This window comes from Triturus cristatus, chromosome 5_1, assembly GCF_964204655.1.
Source record: "Triturus cristatus chromosome 5_1, aTriCri1.1, whole genome shotgun sequence".
Taxonomy (NCBI): Eukaryota; Metazoa; Chordata; class Amphibia; order Caudata; family Salamandridae; genus Triturus; species Triturus cristatus.
The window spans coordinates 215,488,854-215,500,297 of NC_140587.1; the positions used below are offsets into that span (position 1 = coordinate 215,488,854).

Genomic DNA, 11,444 nt, shown 5'->3' on the forward strand with positions numbered 1-11,444 from the left:
CTGAATCTAATTCTATACTCCTCAGTGGTGAATCCAAATCCCTCAATCAGATATTTCTTCATGAGGTCATAGGATCTTGCCTCTGGCCCAGAAAGGGTCAGAAAGCCTGTCTCTGCAGTTACCAGAGAACAGTTCCCACAGGAGTGCCCCCCAGAGAGGTTTCTTCACTTTTCTGATATCACAAGCCCTCTCAAAGGCTGTGAACCATTTGGTGATATCATCACCTTCCTCAAATTTAGGGACAATCCCTTTGGGGATTTTAAGGTCCGAAGTTTCCTCCCTATCCTTATTTTTGTTATTGCTGCCACCATTGATGGATGCTAAACCCATCTCTCTCCTTTCTTTTTCTAGAGCCAGGAGCCTGGACTCTAGCTCTAATCTCTTGGCCAGCCTCACAAGGCTGCCCTCTTCACTGGGGGGTCCCCCAGTGTTCTCTCTGGGACCAGAGCCACCTGTGTAGTCTCTAGGTTCCCAGATGCTAATTCTTGAGAGGGAGGGTATGGGTGCCCTCTCCTCCCTAGGGAATAGCCCAGGGGGGTTGTTGTCAACCTCTTCTGCTTCCCTTTCCTCATCTGACTGGCCATCACCATGTTCAGATGGGTGGTCCTTAGCATACTCAGCCAAGAGCTCCTGGAGCCCTAGTTTGGTTGGATGCAGACCCATTTGTAATTTTTTAAGTTTACATAAGGACCTCAATTCCTTGAAAGACAAGTGTAAGTAAGGTGTGAGGTCGAGCTCCTCCACCAGGTCCATGTTATTATTATCACTAATAGCTGGGTTTGTTTGAGACATTCTAACCTGACAGTTCTAACCCTCTACCCTGACTATAGTGACTTTTATTGTTCTAAATTCTAATGGGACTTAAGCAAGGCCCTAGCAAGACTTTTAGTAATTTGGGAAAGACCAATAAGAATTCTAAAGGCAATTTTTAAGAGTTCTGTCGTGTGATCAGATGGTAACCAAGTAGTCCAACAAATGCAAGTTTGTATCCAACCGCTGATCCACCAATGTGAGAAAGTGGCTCTGTATATACTGTTCCCTAATAGGTACAGGGTGTACAGAGTCCACAGTCCCCCAGGGGCTGATGGAGGTTAAAGTTAGGTATGACCTTACTCTCTAAAGTGGTAGCTTGGTCGAGCAGTAAGGCAGTACCAGAGGACAGTGTAAAGCACTTGTTGTACACACTCAGTCAGCAAATGGTCTCACACACTCAATAACTGAACTCTAGGCCAATGGTTTATATATATATAAAATATATGCTTGTTTTATTTTTAGAACCACAAAGGGAATAAAAATATACTTTCTCAGAATGAGAGGTTGAATATAAATACTTTTGCAATAAGCAATGGATTTTTGTAAATAGTCACAGTTGGTTGCAATAAACAATCCTATCTCCTAAACATAACAATGCATTGAGCTCAATGATAAATTCAGGTTATTTGTATTACATTACTTTTCAGATTACTTTTGGAATCCCAGGTCTGGTTCCTAAATCCAGCCCTGGGACAATATTCAGAATCAAGTGGTGAAAGTCGACTTAATTACTGTACTGATTTTTAAATAATACTTAGCTATTTCAAAAGTTAACACTTAAAAAATATTTCAAAGAAAACATTCAATGGATCTCTATGGCAAGAAATTCAAGTTGCAGGTAGAGTACTTTATCGTTACTTTTGTAATCCAGGTCTGGGTACCTAGACTCAGCACTGGGGTATTTATCAGAAACAGGTAAGTAATTACGTTTGCAGAAATTGTACGATTTTAAAAGAATATTTCAAGATTGCAGAAATCAACACTTAGAAGAAATTTCACAGAAAAGCAGTCAATGGTTTCCTATGGAAGAAAAAGGAGTTAAAGGTAAGTGTAGTTGTGGGTACCAAGATCCAGCACTGAGCGCTCACCTAAGAGCAGGTGAGTAAATTCGTTTTTTGTACTCGGCTGATTTTTGGTGAATATTTTGAGTTTTGAAAAGTTCACACTTAGAAGAATTTCCAAGAAAAAGCCAGCCAATGTTACCCTATGAGGAAAATGAAGATCGGGGTTTAAGGGTAAGTTCTTGACTGGCAGAGTTGAAGTTCTGGGCATAGACTCGGGGGTCTCCCAGTGTCAGGTAGGTACAGTCAGTTCACCCTCAACGGTTTCAGGACGGCCGGGTGCAGAGAGAGTTAGGCCCAATGTTAGCCTATGAGGAATAGGGGGGCCTGGTTTGGTGGCTGCTGACTAGCAGGCCACGCGGCTGTGGGAGCTGGGCTCCTGGTCACTCACTCAGGGCACGTGGGGAAGTAGGCTAGTGTAGAGATTGCACTGCCAGGGCCACTCGGGCAGCCGGGTGCAGGGTGCTTTTGAGCCGTCGGGCGCTCAATGGAAATCAATGGGAATGTTCCGGTTAGGAAAAAGGCTGCAAGCTCGGGGACGAGGATGCTTCAGGTGCCACCACCACTTCGAGAGGTAAGTTGGGTAGTTGTAGGTTAGGTGGGTACCCCGGGATTGGGCACAGGGCGCCGGGTGCAGGGGTGCCTTTTGATGTCGGAAATCTTACCCTCTTGTTGATCGCGGTTGGGGTGGCACTCTGTTCTGAGGCTGCAGGCTTCTTCCGGAATGTCGAGGGGGGTCCTTGGGTGCCGGACTCGGGGTCACAGTCGCCGTGGAGTCGTCCTCAGGGTCTTTGTCCACTCCGGCACTGGCCAGGCTTGGCTGGTGCAGAGTGTGCTGGGTTCGCGGTTCCGGGCTGCTGCCAGGGGTTAGAAATCGGTTTCTGAGTAGAGCCTCTACTCATGGGAGTCCCAGGGGCGTAGAGCCAAAAGGTAGCCAGGTCCTCCGGGGTTTGGTGAGGTTGCTGGCCACTAGAGATGCCGTGCTGGTGCAGGTCCGGGAGTCGACAGGCCGGTAGGGCTGGGGCCAAAGCAGTTGGTGTCTTCTTCCCTTTTTAGCAGTTGCAGGGCAGGTCTTTGTTCTTCTTGTAGTTTTTCGAATCTGGAATCTGGGGAAGGAAGGTTCAGGGTGCCCCTAAATACTAGATACAGGGGCGTTACAGGTAGGTGGAGGCCAGGGACCAATGGGTCCTTGTCCTGGGGTGGGTACACCCCCTATCCTGCCTCTCTCCTGTGGGAGGGGGCAGTAGCCTAATCCTGATAGGGTAGGGCCCCCCATCTTCAAGATGGCGAGAGCCCGGAGATGTGCTTCACCTCGCCTCCCCCACCTGAGGGGTGGGGTGGGCAGGCTGGCGCATCCCCTGTCCTTGTATGGGGTTTCCGGCCAAGCTTCCCGCCAGAGTGGGGGGTTGCAGTGGCCTGGGGAAACTCCAAGAGGCGGCATGCCTTTGAAGCTTCCCTTTGCTCATCCTGGGGGAGGAGATTTATCACCTCACCCAGGATGTGCATTGTTGCAGGCCCGGGAGAGCAGGGGCTCTCCCACCCAGGGGTCCAGCAACGTGTCTGCTGTGTGGCAGCCTGGGCAGCCTCAGAGCAGACGTGGATTGTAGGTTAGTTGTAAGGGGGCATCTCTAAGATGCCCTCTGGGGTGCTTAGTACATTAAATCCCACACTGGCATCAGTGTGGGTTTAATGTGCTGAGAAGTTTGATACCAAACTTCCCAGTCTTCAGTGTTGCCATTATGGTGCTGTGGAGCTCGTGTTTGACGAGCTCTCAGCACCATGTACTCTTAAATGGCAGCACTGCACTTACAGTGCCCGGGAATGAACCCGGGTACTGTAGGGGCACAGGGCTCCTGCTCCTGTGCCCACACCATAGGCGTAAGGCACCCAGCTAGAGGGGTGACTGATATATGCCTTGGCAGTGTAGGTGATGGGCATGGCACACAGAGATGTGTGTCATGTCGACTCTTTGTTTTGTCCTGCACCCAGACACTCAGCCTGCAAAGGCAGTGTGTGTGTGTAAGGGTACAGGGCCTCTAAGGGTGGCACAACGAGTGCTACAGCCCCTAGAGGCCTTCCCTGGCCACAATGCCCTGGGTACCTAGGGTACCATTTACCAGGGGCTGACATGTGGCTAGGGTTTGCCAATTTGGAGTTGGTGTGTCTTAAGGAAGGAACATAGGCCCTGGGCACCTGATTTGCAGGAGTTCAGGGTACACTTAATCAAAGTACATTCAGCAATTTAGCAAAAAGTGGGGGCATACCATGCAAGAAAGATGGCACTTTCTCACACAAACGTTTTAGTGAAGCAGTTTCTCTCGGTAGAGCTTCAAAAACACTGCACATTTCTGTGAGAAATTGGCGGTATCGAAGAGCTGCGAATGCGTTCTTAGTTGCTGTTTTCTGTGTTTTTAAACTACACCTTAACGGTACTTCTTTTGTTATCGGCCCGAGAGGATGAAACGCGGAATGGACTCACTCCGGTTTCTAACCTGTGGCATGCAGCTTATGCTTAGGTTTCAGCTGCAGGCGCATTAGCCCTTGGGAGTAGCTTGAATGCACCGATGTGATATGCATTGCACGCACAGGGGTGCAGAGGCGCAACTAGAGCCAAATTTCGGGGGGGGCTAAGAAAAGATTTCGGGGGGGGGGGGCTGAATCTTTTAAGCCATAGGCAGAGTGGAACTGCAGGGGCTCTTAGAAGGGGTGAAACAACAGCGAGGCCTCATTAACATGCAAATGGTCTTTTAAAGACCTGTGAAGTGCTCTGGTGTGGCTGGGTGTGCGCCGGGAAGCTGTCTCATCCCGGGCGCCGCACACGACGGGGGGGGGGGGGGGGCTGAACCCCTTTGAGTCCAATGGGTGTTGCGCGCCTGCAGGGGTGTTACAGATTCCCTATCTCTAGCCTTGAGTTAATTGACAGGCAGCCGGGTGCCCAGGGGTACTGGGCCCTACTGGCCAGTGTTGGGGATTCTGCAGGCAGGTGGTACAACAACCACGGGCACATGTGAGGGAGCATGACGCCAGGCGTGCGGTTCAAGGTTACACAAGTGTACAACACCGCAGCAAGCAGACACACGAGAACAAGCCAGGGGGGTGCTTCTGTCCGGGATGTTAGCCCCCGCACTCCACTTTGGTACAATTAGTACTAAAGCAGATGTTTTCCATACTCTGTTACCTAGAGTGCCTAATCGCGGAATGTGTGCATACTAAGTCCCAGCTCAGTTAATTTACACACTGCCTGATCTTGGGCACACGTGAAAAGTGATTAAATGCTATGGTTGGGGCTAGAGAGCCATACGCTAAATGACTGACAAGTCACTCCATGCCAGGGTCTCCGTTACTGGGGGTGGATAGCTTGTCGCCCACCAGACCCTGTCCATCGTTGTCAACAGCTACCTAAACTCTGCCATAATGGTGCCGAAATGTGTATTTGGAGCCATGGAAGCCGGCTCTGGGAGACCAGGCCAGCAAATCCTAACCTAGGGTTCGCAGACCTCCGGGGCTCATTTAGCCCTACTCGGGGGGCCCACGACTGATTAGAAAATGAAATAATATTAGAAGCTTAAAGTATGGACATATAAAAGAGCGAAATTCAAAACTGTAAAACGCGCTGGAAATGTGAGAGAATTTGACATTGAAGGATATGAATGAAGATGGTAGCCTTCTCTTGAACCGTGGAACCAGCACAGGGATCGGGGATGTTGTCCGAGGATGGAGGCCTCCACTGGAGCACTGGTGTGCGCCACAAACCGAGCACGAACTGGGAGCCAATACACGACATTGTGTCCTGGAGTCTAGCATATCAGTTCATCCTTCAGAAATAAAATTACAGTTTGAAAAGTTATAACCATTCCATTAAAATTACGATTTCAGCTTGAATATTTCAAAAACTCCAACAATTGCATCAACACATTCAGATTCCTGTTTCTGCATGTTTTGTGTTTGTAAACTAAATAAAACATTTCATAGCTTTTTTATTTGACGTATCCTTGTTTCTGTATCTTTGTGTGTTGTTTTGGGGTTCAAGACATAGAAATAGCTTAGGTGCGGTGTCTCCGCCTTCCAGTAGTGATTTACTGAAAGCGCCAAGCCAATGGGCTGGGCGCTAGGGGTGGAATTCCAATTCTTTTTCCAACGGAACAGACAAGGGGTGGTGCTTCCTGCAAATCTAAAGTGTTGCTGTGTAGGAAACGCAGACACACAAAGCGGAAAAAAACAGAACCAGTACCCAGACCCTTTTAAGAGAGGGGGGTGGTGACCCCCAGAGCTGTATGAGGGCCCTATACTGTCACGGGCTTGAAGGGTGTCACCCACCACAAATACCTAACTTCACTCTGGTTGAAGATACCGTCAGCTGAAAGGCATACTTACATCAAACCATTGCATTCTGGGAGTTGTAGTCCTGATTCATATCAATGAACCCGTTTGACTACAGTTTCAAATTACAATGGTTTGATGGAGGGAAAAGCTGGAAAGAAACATCCGGTGTCCGAGGACGTTGAGTCAGTCAGTAGCCTCAGGTCCGGTGCTTCAGACTTTATTCAGGCTTTTCTGGGGCAAAACAAAAACGCAATATTGTAACGTGAAAACATCCGTTTGTGAGGGACAGCTTCCACTGAGTCAGTGCCAGACGGGCTGGCCTGTCAGCTCAGTGTGTGGGCCGTTTTTTGGGGAGTTTGTGGACCCCCTTTATGGTCTGGTGGACTGTTTTTTACTGTTGATTTTACTAATATTAAAACGAGCATCTGCAGTAAGCTCAAATGCCTGGATCCTTCCACACCTTGTAAAACACTTATACAGGGTGTCTTTGCAAGTTCAAAACTGCCCCAATTTGCAAGCATGGGACACTTTTTAGGTTTCTAATTCACTAATGGGGCTTCACCTTTTTATTTGGAGCCGGGGCCTAATTTTTGTCCCAGTCTGACGAGGGGGTCCCAAGAACTCATGCCTGTCCCCTGGAGTCCCTCTAGGGATGCCACTTTGATGATCCGACTGGGTCCCAATACCAGCTCAATGTAGACAGGAAGCGGGTGCACAGGTTTGCTGTCCCTTGCAGGCTTCCGTCCCTGCATTACACACATTCACAAGGATTTGCAGACAGAGTGATGTCTTAAGAAAAATAATTTTTACAATAATTGCAGTACTATTGGAGCAGCATTTTGGGGATGCCCTGCAGCGGCAGCTTTATGCCCCGAGGAGGGTTACATGGAACACAGCCCAAAGGCTTGGTTTAGTCGCCAATGCAGCGCCGACCCCCAGCCTATTGGCCCCCTCGGGCCCATTGCCTGTATAGAGCGCCAGGCCGCTCCTCGAAGCTATGCTCACGCTATAGGAGTTACCTACAGAACTGCATGGAAGTGATGCATTTACTTTCTGTGATCAGCAAGTCAGGACTGAGGTGAACCGTGTGCTAATGCCCCAGAGGGCCAGAGCAGCAGGAGGGTCACCAGCCCCTGGGATCCAGCCCTCCCGGGGTCAGAACTGGAGTGAAGTTTCAACAAGCATTGGCATAGCCAATAGGTCTCGCCTTTGGGACCTTATAAGTGTTTAGCCATGCAACAGTTGATGTTGTTGCACCAAGGATATTGTGCTGCATAACTAAATATTTATAAGGTCCCAAAAGCGAGACCTATTGGCTATGCCAATGCTTGTTTTTTCACTTATTGCTGAAGCAGTTTTTGATCCATTTAATCAAGTTGGTAGCCATCCAAGTGATATGTAATGTGCTTATATGCTTTTTGTTCAGGGAGGGATTAAAAGCTTTCGTGTTCACTTGTTCTGGCCACTTACTGAAATACTTCATTTTAGATTGATTTGGAGGCACCGCCTTTGTGAGTAATAGTGCCAAGCATCTTGTAGCCAACTCTGGTTAATTTATTTTGTATTTTATAAATTTACTCACTACACATGTGATCTCGGTATGTTCAAGGTCCTAGCCTATTCTTTCTGAATGTTTGATTTACGACAAAAGCCTGTTCATTTCCTCATCATTGATGTCCAGCTATTGGTCCTTAGTTAAGTTTACTTCTTGATTCCTCTCTCAAGCAATAGGACTTCTGTGACATCCTTTCTCTAGCAAGCAGGAAAGTAGGGATTGTAATGGTTCTCCTCCAACTTCTCTAGGCTCCATCCAATACCTTAGGGTGTCAAGCAGCTAGTCTCATCATTTGATTTATTACATTATTCTACACATCCCAGCTAGCAACTCAGAATTTCCTCAGAGCATAAGTTAGGCAGGACTTTAATGACAGAGAGAGCGAGATGAGAATGTATCAGTGGGTCATGATAGTAGGGAATTCAGACATTATGGCCACAGACTGTATAGTGCCTTTGGACTGATGAGGTTCTATCAACAAGCCTTTTAAGAGGCCCTTCTGGTGGTGTATTAACCACTCAAAGGAACCTGGCCCACCAGCTTGGTCTGTAGATGAGGGTTGGGCATTCCAGAATGAAGGGGTAAGATCCAGGGAGCTTGGCCTTCTGCTGAGGAGGTGAGACTGTAAAACCTTATAAAGTCTGTCTTGATTCTTAAATGGATGGTCAGGATATTTACGGCTCCTTGGCTTCTTCTTTTTGTCATACCGTATAAATTCTGGATGTTGAGTATGCATCTCATAAAAGTTCTTCCTATTTAGACATATCTCACTGAGCCTTTTTTTCTTCCAGATTGAGATGGCACAAAAACTGCTGAACTCTGACTTGGCTGAACTGATCAACAAAATGAAACTCGCACAGCAATACGTAATGACCAGCCTCCAGCAGGAGTACAAGAAGCAAATGCTGACTGCGGCTCATGCTTTGGCTGTGGATGCCAAAAACCTGCTAGATGTCATTGATCAGGCCAGGTTGAAAATGATTGGACATTCAAGGCCGCATTAAGACATTTGTGACTGACTTGTAAATCTTTTACGGAAGCACATTCTTCAAGGATGACATCCAGCCTCCTACCAGCAGCGAGGATTATGTCTAAGTAGTCCTGGCTATCCGGGGACATCTGGTCCGATAGCCACGACTGGCAGCATATTTGTACCTCTCTCGTTTTAGAGTTATGGGATGGTTCGATATCCCATACAAGGCATTGTGAAAGAGCAACGATTGTATAAAACACCCACAGATCATGGAAACCAGTTATTTTGGCATACTCGCATCAAGAACACACAAGTCCTCCTGCCATGAAACCACAGAGCCAAAATTCTTGTGCGCAGCAGACAGTGAAAGTATTGGGGTATGGAGAATTCGGGGACACCTAAGGGCTGAGAATTCTTGCCCACACACTACAAGAAACTGTCAAGACTGGAATTTTTGTATTTCTGCAACACTTAAGTCACAATATGCTAATCACAATTTACAGAGAAAGAACATAAAAAGCTATATTTTCAAGACTTAAGACATTTAAAAACTAAAAAGGTTTTTTCATCTTTTACCTTTCATGTGGATATGTGAAGCATTTAATTGGATACTAGCTGTAGAACATGACAAACTCTTCTGCATCCTTTTCCGCAAGAATAACATGACAGGTTTTTTTGTACAGATGGACATGTTATTTCCTCCGGCAGCGGAACTTCTGCTTCATCTCCAAGCAGTGGAACACAGCATTTAGAAATGAACTTCTGTAACAATATGTTTCCCATTTTTATATAATTTATAAACAAAGATTAAAGCCATGTTGAATATTTTAAAATGTCAGTACTTTCCTAACCTATCTAAGTCTCTTTCCTGCGAGTACAAAAGCAAAGCGGTGCTTCTTTCCTACCCCGCACACATTTCATTTTCCATTGCACATTTGTTAAAAAATGCTCCCTTTAGTTTGTTGGGGGGGATATAAATTATTCTCAGGAAGAATATAATGAATTGTACAGTTACTATGACCTATTAAAAAGGTGTTACCAGTGAATGATCTTGGAGTAATATATTTGCCTTTCAGTTGGGATTTGCTTCCACCCACAGGATTTGCCAGGAATACCAACGATATAAGCTGTGTTCACAACAAACATAGTCTAGTTGGATCCACTGCTCTGTCCTATTTGTTCTCACTGTTGAACTCTCAGTGATCTGTCATTGTCTACCTCAAAACTTTCACTTCTTTTTCCTTGTTTTTCTCTTCTTAGACCCCTGTTCATGCTACCGACAAATGGAAATGAAAGTATCCAGTGGTCTTCGTACTGTGCATGTGTCTGGATTTGGGGATGTTTGCTGTCACCAGAGGATAGGAGACTGCAGTAGGGCACGGGTACATTTAATTCTCCAGTATTGGATCTTACATTGGTCCACATGCTTGAATCATTCCCAGTCGTCATAGTGGGAGTCCTACAGTACATTTAAAAGCAGTATAGGGCATACATAGTCCAGAAGGGCTAAAAAACATTCACTTCAGTAACTTATCTCCATTATTATATAAGAACCAAACTCCTGCAAATCAGGCTACAGCACCCCTATTACATTTTCCACAGATACTTCACTACCTCCGATTTCTACAGCATGTCGTGTGATGAGTCTCCCCGAGCCCTGCACATTTATCCAGAATTATCTGATAGAGACATTTAGCTGCAGATTCCTTAACTTAGAATACCCCCAGGCGTCAGACTGGATCCAGAAATCTTTTTGCAGCAGCACCTCTGCGCGCCGGGGGATGGCGCCACACGACCCCGCCCTGACGACGTCCACGTATGTGATGTCAGCGAGGTCATATAAGTCCCTCCCGGCGCGCTGACGTCCGTTTGCTTAATTTCTGCGTGCAACGCGGATCTGGAGTGAGCGGTTCCTCTGGCCCGTTTTCAGGCCCTTTTTTCGACGCTTCGCATCTGGAACAGTGTGCAATGCTTTTGGGCTTTAAATCCTGTACTTCCTGTTCACGGCAAATGTCCGCGACGAACCACATCTTATCTGTATGTGGTGTCTGGGCGAGCACCACGACTCCACGGACTGCGATGCCTGCCAACACCTCGAGTCGAAGCCGGATGAAGCTTTTTTCGGCACGGCTGTCCGGGTCGGAGTCATCTCGTCCCACGGCCTCTTCAACGCAGTTCCGCCATCAATCGCCCTCTGGGGCCCGGGGCCGTTGTTCACCACTTCTTGGTAAGTTGCGGCGCATGTCGCGGAGGTCCTCAACCTCACTTTCATCTGTTGTCAGGAGCACTGGTTCCCGGACCATTCCGGATATGCGCCTCCCGACAGTCGTCCCCCCCTCTATCCGCCCTATTCTGGTGCTGGGGTGACTCGGGCCCAAATGGAGGCTTATGCCACGGCTTTGCAGGCCTCCCTTGGGTCCTCTCCCGTCCCTGGGGTGTCCTTGGGGCCTCCGCTACCTGTGGGGTCCCCGACGGACTCGCCGGTGGGTATGCTCCCGGCGTCAAATGAGCCCTTGCCCTCCAGGGATGTCCGAGATGTGGTATTGTCAGGGCGTGGCCCGGCTGGGTCCCCCTCTACGACCCATTGTACCCCTGCCGCGCCACATAGTTCCGTGGGGCTCCCTGTGGCGTCGCAGGTGGTTGCTGGTGCTCAAAGCCTCGCTTTGTGCCCGCCTTGGCTTTCTGGGCAGGCAGCCGCCTGCCCGGAGCCAGGGTCGGC

At 47.9% G+C, this 11,444-nt stretch overlaps 1 protein-coding gene across 18 annotated transcripts in view; it reads left to right on the plus strand.

Moving 5' to 3' along the window:
- Nucleotides 1-9,771, plus strand: part of PTK2 (protein tyrosine kinase 2) — a 799,547-nt gene extending 789,776 nt beyond the window's left edge. For all 18 annotated transcript variants that reach the window (XM_085604846.1, XM_085604845.1, XM_085604850.1 and 15 more), the window contains one exon: nucleotides 8,544-9,771. In XM_085604846.1, the coding sequence (XP_085460972.1) occupies nucleotides 8,544-8,756 (213 nt within the window). In that variant the 3' untranslated portion in view covers nucleotides 8,757-9,771. The remainder of the gene's footprint in view (nucleotides 1-8,543) is intronic.
- The last annotated feature ends 1,673 nt before the right edge of the window (nucleotides 9,772-11,444 follow it).